General features: G+C 29.6%; 1 protein-coding gene across 2 annotated transcripts in view; it reads left to right on the plus strand.

Moving 5' to 3' along the window:
• The first annotated feature begins 2,473 nt into the window (after positions 1–2,473).
• The window catches only part of LOC129914831 (peroxidase), a 74,038-nt gene continuing 62,015 nt past the window's right edge, over positions 2,474–14,496 (plus strand). Inside the window, exon 1 of one of the 2 annotated variants that reach the window (XM_055994250.1) lies at positions 2,474–3,083. In XM_055994250.1, coding sequence (XP_055850225.1) covers positions 3,073–3,083 — 11 coding nt within the window. In that variant the 5' untranslated portion in view covers positions 2,474–3,072. The remainder of the gene's footprint in view (positions 3,084–14,496) is intronic. The other variant, XM_055994249.1, reaches the window with a different exon arrangement.

The raw sequence follows: 14,496 nt of genomic DNA on the forward strand, positions 1-14,496 counted from the left end.
TAAACCACCAGCTCTGCCATTCTCCTAAATTTCAAGATTCTACGATAGTCAGAAGTGCTCTATAATAATTGATGAAAATTCGGCGAAAATGGGCGGTTACCACGCCCCCTGAATTGAAAATCTCAAATTTTCGATTTTTTCCTTTGTATACACCACAAGTCCTATCACCATGTAAGTTAGATGGGAGTCGAAAATGGCCTGAGTTGTTTCCTGTAAATAAGAGTGTAGTGCCAAAGTTGCTAGAGAACTTGGCTGGGCACTACCGTGCCCCTTGATCTAACAGGAAACAATTGAAAATGTTTTTGTTTGTAAAAACCTTGTCAAACCTTGTGGAAAAAAACATGTTCATACTCTACAAAGGTGCTTCAACATACTTTTTGTGTAATACCAGTACTTTTCTATGTGACTTTTTGAACATATTTTTTAGCCATTTTAGTCTTCAAATAATACCATTTTAACCAATTGAATGATTAAAATATTTTTTATAAAATCTTATATTTTTCTTGCAGTGTATATTAAGTTCCACTTAAAAAAAAAAAATAAAACTCCAAATAAAAACTAAAACAAACTCATCACGAGTCAAATGGAATACCTCCATTATTACAAGCGATATTACGTGTGGAGTCTCCCAGCAACCACCAACTACTTTCCAATATAAACACTACTTCCAAACGAAACCCATTCACTTCCAATGAATAGCAGCACACGTTTCACACTTGCACTCCTATAACCAAACCAACAAAAAAATACCTACCTATACCAACCGACCCGCTTCACTTCACTTTCAAAAACTTACAAGAAAAACAAACAAAAAAAAAAAATAAAAAAAAAGTAAATCGAGCTTTTACCCCAAAGACACATCACATGACTCTCGATATTATTGCAATTCAACTCGAACTCGTATAAAGACAAAGTTAATCCGTCAGATTACAATGGATCTTTATTCGAGATCACTCATGATCTCTTCGATTGCAAACACGATTCTTTTTCTTTGACAGCATCAAGAAAGAAATATATACAAAAAAAAGCTTATAAAATAGACATATACTCGTACATATACCAGACTAGCAGCAGATATGTTTTATAAAGACCACTAAGAGGTATCTTAAGTGTGCAAAATCTATCTCAAAGTTATCACAGATACTTTAATTACACTCCGTTACACTTGCTTAAGAATAAATGAATCTGGGAGAAATTTTTGTTTTATTTGAAAAGTGAATTTAAAAACCAAAATTGATAGGGTTATTATAGGTTTAATTTGCGGTTATTTTATGGTTATTTTACTACTTTGAGTGATTTCTCAATAAATTATTTAAAGTTTCTAATGATTTTTCAGAAAACATAAAAAAAAACTCTGATTTAAGGTTAAAAGTCTTATGATTAGAATGCGGTCATTTTACGGTTATTTTATAACTTTTTTGCCATTTTGAGTAGGTACTGTTTTCATAATTTTTCACAAAATATCATTAACCTGATCAAAGCTGAAAAATTCAATATCTATATTGAACGGTTATTTCGCGGTTATTTTAAAACTCTTTAGTATTTTTGAGTAAAATTTGCTTGCATGTTTTTTTTTCATAAATTTTCACATAGATGAATAATTTGATCTAAGTTGAAAAACTGAACAATTTTAGGGTTATCAAACGATTATCTTAGGTTATTTTGTTACATTTTTGCTGAAAAAATTTTTTTTTTTTATAAATTCTCACACAATGAATCAAATTTATTTTTATGGTAATCAAACTGTTATTTCACGGTCATTTCATAACTTCGTTTTTTGGGCTTTTGAGTAATATTCGCTGAACATTTTGAAAAGTTTTTCAAAAATTCTCACAAAATATATGAATAATCTGACCTAAACTGAAAAATTCAACAATTTAAGGTTGTCAAACGGTTATTTCACGGTTGTTTTATAACTTTTTATGTTTCATTATAATAATTGTGGAAAGTAAAGGTAAAGAGAATTTATTCATGGTCTTATAGTTATCGATAAAAAGTTGTAAAATAACTAACAAGTGGTTATTTCACGGTTATTTTATAACTTTTTGAAATTGTTTACTGATATTAGTAATTTCTCACAAAATAAAAATAATCTGATCTAAGATGAATTATTTTATGGTTATTAAGTGGTTATATTTCCGATTCATTTTTGGTTATTTAACAACTTTGAATCATATTTGTAGTCAGTTTTTAAATTTTTAATAAAAAAAAAGTATTGTGGCCTAAAATGATTAATCCAGAGTGTACATCAATCAGCTAACAACATAAAAGCTTACCTTATACAAACTTCAAGCTCGCAAGCAATTTTTGGCTTACAACTCTTTTACACATTCCCACTGTACCCATATACAGATTAACCATGATGTTGGTGTCAGTGGGTTGGTTTGTTTGGCTGGCTGCTTGGCTTTTTACTTGAGCTGACAATCTTCGATGGTAACTTTGAGGATTTTCTTCACTGACTTGGCTGCCAAGAAGTCAGTTAATTGTTGGACATTCGCTGGTATGGTTGGAAGTTAAAAAAATTAAAAAAAAAAAAAAAACTTATCACATTATACCTTTTAACTTTTTAACACATTCGTCGTCTTGTTTCTTGGTCGCGCGTTTATAAGTATCTGCAATTTTATTTTGTTTAACTTTTTTGGCTGCATTAACAGTTATAATTATCAATATGATAATACTCGTTGTGTCGGGTTAAATAATAATTTTCATTAAGGAAGTGCATCTAAAATTGGGTATAGAGTCGTTCGGGACCTGATCAAAATATTATACACCATCACCACAAAGGGAAAGCCACCCCAAAAAGTATCTCAAAGAGAGTGCCTGTGTTGAATTTAATTTTTTTTTTAAATCAATTGTTCTTTTCTGTTATTTTTGTGATCAGAATTAAAAATTAGAAAATTTGATAAAAAAAAATTTGAAGAAGTAAAAAAATAACTACTTTTTGTATCTTTTCAAAAAAAAAAGTTACGCGCGTTCGGTAAATTTTTGAGTGCGTTACTCTTTGGATTTTTTTAATTATATTTTTTTATAATACCCACTGCCATAATTGGATTAATTAAAAGCCAAACCAACATGATTATAAGGTAAGTCGGGTAGAGCTCCAACTCTCAACACGAAGTTGTTGTTCATTTAATTGCACTTAATCGCTATATTTGTTCAATGCAAGATATTTGTGTTTGTTTGTTGGATATCGATGTTTCTTTTTCGGAAAGAATTTAAGTAGTTTTTTTTTTATTAGTTTTTTTTTTTTTTGTTAATAGGTTGACTCAGTTCATTGAGGCAAAGCACAGGTACCGTTATAGAATTAACATACAGGTGACAGTCAATGGGTTTTCTGGGTTGATGTGTTGATGATGATGATTATATGAGGACCGAGATATAGGTTGTGTAACCATAAGCCCGCACCACAAATAATAAAAAAAAAAATACCTTAAAGAACCACAAAGTAGTATCTTTATTTTTTTTGTATTCTATCTTAAAAATGTAAACACAGAGAAGAATCTATCTAAGAGCTCTTTCTGATGTGGTACGTGATGTTTTAGATCTTTTATGAGTTTTTAGTCAGACATCAGTTTGAGTTGATGATCATATTTGCTCGCTGCTGCGAATGGGGTCAATAGAGCCACACAATATCCATCTGGTTGTCTATTTTATTGACTTTTTTATTACTGTTTTTTTGTTTTGTCTGTTTTTTTTTTTTTCTTATTTTACTGTGACTAAACGCGGTTGCAAAGATAATCATGAAAATCTAAAGAAGAGATGTATATCGATTTGTTGAGTTTATGTATCTTTTGTTTTGTATGCATACTTTTTACACTTTATTGAGATGCAATAAAAAATAATATTGTAGGTTGACTTATAGTATAATTTGTACACAATTTGCATTGGTAATCGAAGTAGTAGGTCATTCATGCCAACAAGGTTTTACAGTTTGATCAATTTTTTTTTTTTTCTTACTGAAGAAATAAGAAGTGCGAATAATAAAAGACTTGAATTACTGTTTTTTTTGTATTATCATAATTTTTATGTCATATTGATGATAACGTAATATGGTGTAATTCGCATTATCCTTTAAAAATGAAATCAAAACAAATTTTATTTGATCTTTGCGGAGGAATAATTAAAGTCATTAACAAAAAAATATATACATTATGTTTATTTAAATATAAATTTATAAATTTGTTTGGTCATTTGCATACCCAAATAAAATAAAAATTATATTTTAAATGGTCAATGACTTTTGAAAAGTGTTTATTTATTAAAAAATTAACCTTAACGGAATTTATTTATTATTTTTGACTCTTTTGGTGGAGATTTTTTTTTTTATGAAGATTGATTTTTAGTTTTAGAAAAAAATTGACAATTTTTAAGGTATTTGTGTAAATTAGACTAAATTGCTAGAATTCATACAACCAAACTTCAAATTTGTAAATTTTTAAATGCTTAAATTGATAATGTTGTTTCATTGAAGGATGCTTAAAGTAATTTGAACAATTTAGTCTCGAGGCTTATTGGCTTACAATATTTTGTTTTAAGAAATTTTCAACATAAGCTTTTGGATTCTAATTTCCTCGTTCGAAATATTTTATCACGATACCAAATGCATAAAAACAAATGTTCCAAAAAAATCACCTAAATATATGTATATGAGTTTTTACCTCAACTCTTTTGTATTTGTGATGAATATTTTTTATATTTTTTTTATGAAGATATAATGAGGTTAATATTTTGTTATAAATGAATGTGACATTAAAAAACTGTGAAACAAAAGGTTTTATGTTGATTACCTTACCAATTTCCAAATAACAATTTCGCTTATAACTAAAGATGCTAGAAAAATTATTGTAATTTTTTAATACACATTTTAGATATAGAGTTTACTATACAGAGTAGTGTGTTTCTTATTTTGAAGATTGTTGAATTTTAGTTCACATAAGAGCGCAAAGATTTTGAAATATTTAAATTTTAAAAATATTCTCCAAGATTCAAGACCGTATCAATGTTAACTCAACGCGCCTTTTATTTAACGATAAATAAGAAATAGTTTTGGAGTTGTTTTTTTTTTTTTTTTTACTAAAAATATTCAAACTAGGCAAATATGTTTTGAAATATGAGGATTATAAAAAATGTTTATTTTTTTCAATAATAAATATTAATATTTCAATATAAAATCAAATACATTGATTTATTTTTGTGTAACATTGTTAAAAAAAAATTGATTATATTTTTATAATCCAGATATTCTTAAAAAGAGAAATGCCAAGTTTGAAAATTTTCTACCAACTTTTAGAAAACACTTTTCTTTACGTTAATATGAGCCATGAAGCCGCAAAATTTCAAGGAAACTAAATACAAAATTAGATCCAAAAAGAAAGATTCATACCTACCTACTGTCAAACACGCCAGTTGATCGATTATTGTATGAGGGTGCATGCTAATATCTGGGGCCTATTTCACACCTTACTAAATCAGTTACATCAGCTAAATCAACATCAAGTACTTTTTTGAAGAGTATTTCCCAACGTCCCACCTGACTAGTAAGGAGTAGAAAGCTCTAAAACAGGTCCTTGCAGACTTGTGTGGCTTACATTGTCATTGTCTTCATCGAGAAAACAATATATATGTACCTTTGTTTATTAAGACATTCTGAAGAACAATATAAACCAGAATGTCGAAAAATTAAGCTAAGATGGATCTTTTATCTCTCGACCCTAAACTTAATACGATCTTTTTAACTGTTTCAAAACTAACTCCAAATACCAGTCAGCCTCTTGAAAAACACTTTTTCGTTATAATTTAAAAAAAACTTATATTTTGGTTATCATTTTTCTAACAAATTTTAAATTTACTGAATTTTTAAGAAAAAAAAAAATAAGCCCTTTGCTACCAAAGACGACTGAGCAATTGATAAGTAAACACAAGTAAATTTGGTACGACGACACACACAAAAATCGTTTCCGACAAATATCGCACTTTTTTACATTATCAAAACGATATTTTTTTACAGCATTTTTACAGAATTTTGATTTACAGAATTTTGATGTACAGAATTTTGAAATACAGTATTTTGACCAACCAGAATTTTGCTATACAGAATTTTGACTTTCAGAATTTTGTTCCTACAGCATTTTGCACATACAGAATTTTGACATACAGTTTTTTGGCATACAGTATTTTGAATACAGAATTTTGCAACATACAGAATTTCGACCCCAAAAATTGTTATAACAAATAGATTATTCCTTTATTTTTTGAAGTAGGATATCCTGAAGCCGAGATATTTGTCGGAAACGATTTTTGTGTGTGTCGTCGTACCAAATTTACTTGTGTTTACTTATCAATTGCTCAGTCGTCTTTGGAATAATGTAAAAAAGTAAAAGTAATGTAAAAAAGTGCGCGCGCACTTTTTTACATTATCAAAACGATATTTTTTTACAGCATTTTTACAGAATTTTGATATACAGTATTTTGCCGTACAGAATTTTACAAAACAGAATTTTGCATGTCAGTATTTTGTTCATACAGTATTTTGACGTACAGAATTTTGTATTTACAGTATAATGACGTACAGAATTATGGTATTACAATATTTTGTCCCCACAGAATTTTATCGTACAGAATTTTGACAAGCAGAATTATGACCCGCTCCCGTTTTTTTATTTGTGAATACTTAAATTTTTGTTTCCTACATAGCTTCTATTCAAAAAATAGAAATATACTTAAAATAAGGGAGCGGGTCATATTTCTGCTTGTCAAAATTCTGTACGACAAAATTCTGTGGGCTCAAAATACTGTAAGACCATAATTCTGTATGCCACTATACTGTAAACACAAAGTTCTGTGTGTCAAAATACTGTATAAACAAAATACTGACTTGCAAAATTCTGTTTTGTAAAATTCTGTACGGTAAAATACTGTATTTTCAATACAGTATTTTTCAAGATATTTCCTTTGATTAAAAAAACACATAATACAAGCTTTAAATATAATTATTGACAATTATTAAAGTAACAAAATAAATCAATTCTAGGAACACAAATCAAATTTTTCTTAAACATACAAAATAAATTTTACAAAAATCAATATAAATTCAATTTTTTTGCAATCCGTTTTAGGTATGCAACGTCGTTTAATTCAGATTGTTTTTTAAATAAGTGTAGAGTTTTGTTTTCTCTCTCCTTTTTCCGTAGCTCCTAATAAAGTACCTAGATTAATCAGCATTATAAGCTTGCCTCTTTATAAATCGTTTAGAAATTCATAATAAAACCTCTTTTAAAAAAATCTGTTTTTCAAGTGCGCGCGCACTTTTTACATTATCAAAACGATATTTTGTACAGCATTTTCACTGATATACAGAATTTTGATGTACAGAATTTTGAAATACAGTATTTTGAATACAGCATTTTGCAACATACAGCATTTCGACCCCAACCCTTAAAATAAGGTTCGCATATCAACTCTTTTGTTTATCTAATTGTTTAATATTTTAAATTAAATTTTTAAAAGACCCGAAACTAATAAATTATCAAATACTTCCTTTTTGTAAAGCTCTCATTTATCAATTAAACTGAAAATTATTTAAAAATAAATGATTTTCTTAGGAGATTAAGCAATACTCCTATACCTAAGATATGCAAAAGTGTTCGAAGAAAAAGAAAATGTGTCAATGGATAGCTTTTAATAACACCTTTGTGCTTCCGTTTCCTGGTAAACACAATAACAGAATGTAAAAGAAGTAGCAAAGGTTAAAGTATAAGCGTATGTTGTTATTAATTTTAATAACACACCACATACAAATGACTGAACATAGAACAAGGGAAAGTTAAAGAAAAGATTATATCTAACATCTTGAGTGCCAACAAGAGGTTAAAGTGAACTTGTCATAGCATTTGGAAATGTGTTCATCATCTTAAAGGTTAAATGATTAAAATACTGTCATTAGCAAACCAACAGAGTATTTTCTGAAAATTAGAAAAACTTATCGTTTTTCTTTTACAAGTACCTAGATCTAAGCAACTTTGATCTGAACAAGAAGTTTAATAGAACAATAGTTGGAATAAAAGTAGAACGATTGACCTTAATTTCCATGCAATATGTCCACTTTAATATATTTATTTAAAAGCAATAAATGTGTCTAAGAACTCGACACTTACTTAATTAACACCACCCAATATCCTTACTATATTGCATCACCTTTCAATTCATTTGTATCACCAATCACCAATAAAAAATACTACAAGATTCTAATGAAAATGAGGAAATATTGTTTGTTTTTTTTTTTCTTAATTAACTGACACTGAACTAAACTATGTTTTGAATTTTGGACCTATTTTCGATAAAAAAAACTTACGAAACAAATCAGTAGCCAGTCATATTATTATTTTCTATGTTTTTCTTCCCCATCTAACATCAACTTTATGTGCAATCATGTCTTGTTGTCAACGTGGTGTAAAACATGAAACTTGGCATGATTTTGTTGCTGATCAAATGCTCACTTAACATCACCATAAAATGTTTTAAGCTGCGAATCAGATACTTATCTACTTTGTATCTTGATGCTCTTAATTGGGAATCTTATATAGTTTCTGTCTTATGAAAACTTCAGAGCTAACACAGACTTAATATCACCAAACTTTTATAAAAACCAAAAAAACAACAAGAAGCTACATTTTTTTTGTAAAAATCTCGAAGCAAAGGTTAATTACAGACAAAAAGAGAATTTGGAAACTTCAAAAAGTCTAACAACAATCTTCAAGAAAAATCCAAAAAATAAAAGTGGTAAAACTAAGTGAAACCAACTAAAGACCAGAGCAGGTGTATGTGTGTTTGTGTCATTGATCCCGCACTACACCAGAATAAAGGAGATCAACTCTCGCACAGTTACAATTTTTTTTTTGTAGATATAAAGCGAGATGAAGACCACCAATACCGCGAGAGGTGTCGCGATTCCTAAAAGAAAGTGGTTCTCCAGTCTCGTGAAATCCGAAACGCATTTCACAAGGGAAACGACGCAAAATATACATCACGCATTTTTTTTTCGCACCAAAAAAAAAAAAAAGAGATCATACAAATCCAGCATCCATCACATGATGGTTTGAATAAAAGCTAGAGATAGGTTGCCTTATAAGATACACCACATATATGCAATTGCGCAGATACATGTTCTACCAACCAGTCAACCAACCAACCAACCAGATAGAGTATACAGAAATGTGTATATGAATTTAAAACAGCACCTGTTTAGAGCTTACAACACGGATACACCTTAGTTTTGAAGCAGTCACACGCAAATTAACCGCACAAGATCGTAGATTGCACAGGAGTATCTTTTTTTTTTCGGTGTGTCGTAAAAATGGCTGAAAATGTATCTTTTATGCCGCATGCACTCTTTGTAAATTGATAATTTGATACTGCTTATGGATTGCATCAAAACAGTTATAAGCTCAGAGTTGTGTCTTGTGTTTTTGTGCGGATGTCGTCGGAGACGGTGGGGCACTGGATCAGTGCTGTTCACTTGCTTAACAATGAATGTAACTTGTAACATATTTTTTTTTTGCATAAAAGTCTGCAATCAGTCAAAGTTTGCTTTTGTGTCACTGTATTTCTATGTTAATGGAAAAATATAAAAGCAAATTAGAAAGTTTGTTCACGAAGTACTTTTTTGATCTACTGAATTATTTCGAACACAAGAGACAGGAAGTAGTACTTTTCGCAAGGTTCAATAGGGTTCGGAGGTCTAAATAGATTTTGGACCATGGGTGTTCGATTTCGATAGTATTTGAATATCCTAAAATGATAAAATAAATTGGACCTGCAAAACAATTTTGAATTTATATATACCTGAATTTAATGGTTATATAATTTCTTTGGAAAATAATATCGTCTTCCATTTTCTAGATTAAGAGTCTGATTTGTGAATCCGAGTGGGTGAAGTAGGGAAAAATGCCAAAACAGGCTAAAAAAATAAAAACGGAATAGAGATTCAGATTTTTGAACATTGGTATTGAACGCTTTGGTATTTAAGATAAGTTAGTTTCGTTACTTCCGTATTGATTGCGGTGGAATTCGAATGAGAAATGGAAAGGAAAAGGTAAAGTGAAACGCGCAACGTAATTTGTATTAAGTACCAAAAATTTGGTTCCTTTAGAAATAAAATGCACGACTGGGTCGCACGAACTTGCTCGTATAGTTCATGTTGCTTCAATTTTTAAGACTTTTTATATAAAAAAAAAAAAAACATAAAATTCGTTTTTTGAAAAAAAATAAAACAAAATCTGAAATCATGTAAAAAAAATTTCAAAATCGTTAGAGCTGTTTTTTAGAAAAACTAATTTTGTATAAATAATTTTTTGGGAAAAAAGTTTTAAAATAAAATTGGTATGCCATTTTGTAGAAATCACTAATCAACATCTAAAAACAAAATTTCAAAAAAATACAATATTCCGTTTTCGAAAATTTTATTTTTCAAACAAAAAATTTCAAAATTTTTTTAAAAATCCAAAAATTATTTTTTTTTTGAAATTTTATTTTTGGCTTATATTAAAATTATATAAGAGCTGCTTCACAAAAAGTTTCGTTCAAATCGAAAAAGTCGTTTCGGAGAATATAGGATTAAAAAAAAAAAAAACCGTTCTATGGTAGGTACCGTTAATAATGACTTTCAAAAAAAAAATTTTATTAGAAGATAGACTTTGTCTTTAAACTTTCATTTGAATTTTTTAAACAAAATCGTTGGAGCCGTTTTTGAGCAATTTTAACTTTACTAAAATCGGTATATGACAAGTACCGTTATTTTTGGTCCAAAAAAATTAATTCCAAAAATCCCTCTGGAGAGTCTCCAAAAAATGCTACATACCAAGTTTGAAGTCAATCGGTCCATCCGTTTAGGCTGTAGCTCCTTATACAGACAGACAGACAGACGGACTTTCGGGACCCACTTTTTTGGCATTGTCTACCATCGTAGTATCATGGAAAAATGTTATCTCAACTTTTTTTTTTTTTACGAATGCATTACTTGATTTATAGTACCTATATGCTATATCGCAAGTAAAAAGTGAGTTTAAAACTGAAAAAATAAAAAAAAAAAAACATTAAACTTCACGGTGTTTCCTCACTGAAGTATTTTAAATCCATTTTATAGAGGCTACTCACTGGCCCACTATATCGAAAGTAACTTGTAATATTTTTGTATTAAAAAATCTGGAAAATCTTCTTAGGAAAATTGTTGAATGAAAATGCTGACACGAAATAATGCGACCTGTAAAAAATTGAGGTAAAGAGAAATAATGCTGAGTTTCATAATTCGGCCTTATTTCATATAACGAAAGTGAATTTTGACGTTTGGTCATATTTCAGCAAGACAAAGACTTTTTTTAGTTTTATTTTTTAATAATGCCACCAACAGTTAGTTAGTTACAGGCGGTTGGCAAAGGTACAAAGCAAAATTTTACTTTATTGGTTTTTATAACTTTTCACCGAAGAAGAAAAGTTTGCGCAATTAAATTTTGGTAGACGGAGACAATCCCAAAGTTCTGAATCTTTAAAACCAAGAATCCTGAATTCAAAAAACCCTGAATCCCGAAAATCAAAAATACTGAAAACTCACAATCCTAAAAACCCAAAGTCAAGGAAGAACTTCAAATCATATTCAAAGAAATATAAACGGAACTATAAAGTAATATTATCTTTTACGCCTTTACTTCTTAACTTTACACTTAGGATTATTGTTCCGAAATCACAATTCCAAAAAATTATATACATTATATAATGCAAAATTTGCAGACATTTTTTCATTTTATATAATTTTCAGGATTCCGGGATTACATTCGGGATTTTGGGTTTTTTTGGGATTTTGGTTTTTTTTCGAGATCATGGGTTTTCTGGATTTTGGATTTTCGGGATTTCTGTTTTCGGGATTTTGACCCCAACCCTTGAATTGTCGTTAAAATTATGTGGAATTAATCAAACTGTGAATCCTTATCCAAAAAAATAGATTTAAATTGATATCCCCCAAATTTTTTTTCAGCGTCACCCTAATGTTGACGGCCAGTGTATTTGTTTTATAAAAGTATTTCTTAAAGTTTTTTTTTTTATTTCCAAAAAAAAAATTTCAACCAGATTTTGAAATCTTTGATTTTTCAAACAGTAAAAAAAACTGGATAGATATTTTGAAAACATCACTCCATCACTCTTCCAAGGTATAATGGTATAATAATATAAAAAAAATGGCCAGAATTATTTTTTAGTACAATTTGATTGGAAATGAGTTTTGTTGTGAATTTTCAAAGCAGTTTTTAAATATTTCAAAAGAACACGGGTTCTTCATTCTATTTCAATGGAATCGATTTAATAATGTTATATTTGTTCCATTGCTTTATTAAAACCATTTAGTTCAGCTCTTTTGCACTGTACATATAAACGTAAGAAATAAAGCTCAAGTCTATAAATCAGAGTACCTACGACACGAGTAAGTGATCAATTTATCTTGTAAACAGCATTCCTATGAATTTCTTCACCTTTATCCAACGTGAGGTCGAAGTCAATTAAAATGCTGCACAAACATAACAATTGTGGAATTGAATGGTGTGCTTCCGATATGGTTTGTCAACCATCAGTGAACTTTAATATCAAATATTTCAATGTGTATAAAGTATTTAACTTTTTCTTTTATTTATCAATTTATTCACGTCATATCCACAAGTTATAAAACAGCTCTATACACCATTTCCGTTTATAAAGTGTTTTTTTTTTTTTTTAATTTTGTCTAATTAATGAGCTCTTGGATCGGGCTATAACTAAGTACCTCCTCAAGTCATCATTATGGTGCGTCTTTTGCACATTTTTACATGAGCCATGTCGACTTTTAATGCAAAACAGCCACAACTCTTGTTTTTGTATATATACGACTATGATGTGTGTGATTTATTTCAACTTAATCAGATTATTGTTACCAACAAACGGTCCGTGTGTATGAATATTTTTGTGTTTCAACTTCTGTTTTCTTGTGATGGGTTATTGTGGGTGCACGTATTTTTGTGGCACCTTACCCATCGGATCGGTCTGTGGTAAGTTTCAACCAAAAATCCAAATCTAACAAGTCAACTTACAAGTCTGGGAATAAAAAACTATTATATTGGTTTCTTGTGTGCTTGGATGCGTTTATAGTAGCTTCCACCTGTTTAAGCTGTAAATATGTAGCTTATAAGACGTGCATTTTGCTTATGTAATGGCTGATATATAGCTGCTGCCTGCCGTTAGATTGAAGACACCAACTGACTTTTAAGTAGTGAAAGGAAACTTTTTCACACAATTCACTCACGATACTTGTTTTGTATTACATTTATATCGGCTCACGTGAGTTATATAGAGTGGCATCTTTAAGCTTTTTATAAACTTGGAAAAAATGACCAATCACGATATTGGAGTTCTTGAAAAGATATAAGTTGGGAAAGAAGAAGATTTTTAAGAGGTCTGCGTGTGTTTTGTTTGTTTCTAAATTGAATTGATCGACACTGTTGAAGACAACGATTGAAATAAGAATGTTGACATTATTTACATCGTGAATGTCAATTTGATAAGCTTATTTGAATATCATGTGTCAAGTTTTTTGATTGAAAATGTTTTTTTTTTTCAAATCACGTTTATAGTTGAGCTTGAAGATGGGAATGTGTTTTGATTTTTACTTTGGCTAACATGCAAGTTGAGCAATTTTATTCCAATGAAACGTAAAAGCTTTCTTTTCTTTAAGAGATCAAGGTTTGAAAGAAAGCAGTTTTTAAAAAGATGCCTCGATCTAAAGTAGGTTTCTTTTCAATCTCGATCTTAAAGAAGTGTAACAACTGGACCTTCTATTTTATCAATTTTCATGCATTAACTCTTGACTGAATTCAAGGTACAAAAAAATCGTTTTACAATCTCTTGGCAATAACAATTATAAAAAAAGCAATTCCCTCCTATCAAAGCTTATGGAAAAGTGTTCTTTATTTATGACCTTTTACACTTGAAGGCCAAGTATAGGTACAAGAAATGCTTGAGGACAGGACTCGATACATCATATCGCCGCAGTAACTAGCTTTTATCCAATTTATAAACATCAACTATAAACAATTGGATGCACTTCATCATTATAGCCTTGACACAAATTCCACTTTTATTGAAAGACCTAAAAGAGCCGCTCACAATAACCAAGAGTTGTTGTCGATATAGTAGAGAAGAGATGCCTAGAAGTCACACAGCTCTTTTCATACAAATACATAGAGAACCGGCTTTTAATAAAAAAAAAAAACCGGCAGTGGGTTTTGTTCGTCTTCTTCCTTTTTTGCATTGTTTCGCGCATGAGGAAGTCCATATAATATTGAAATATACGTTCTTGCAACAGGTTTCTTTCACTTTTTTTTTTGCTGTCTTGTTTCTTGTGGAGAAAGTAAAAATAAAAAAAAAAAAATTGTATCTTCTCTCATTGGAAAAAGTGAACGTCTTTAACGTCTTTTGAGGGTT

Source organism: Episyrphus balteatus, chromosome 3 (genome assembly GCF_945859705.1).
Source record: "Episyrphus balteatus chromosome 3, idEpiBalt1.1, whole genome shotgun sequence".
Classification (NCBI taxonomy): Eukaryota; Metazoa; Arthropoda; class Insecta; order Diptera; family Syrphidae; genus Episyrphus; species Episyrphus balteatus.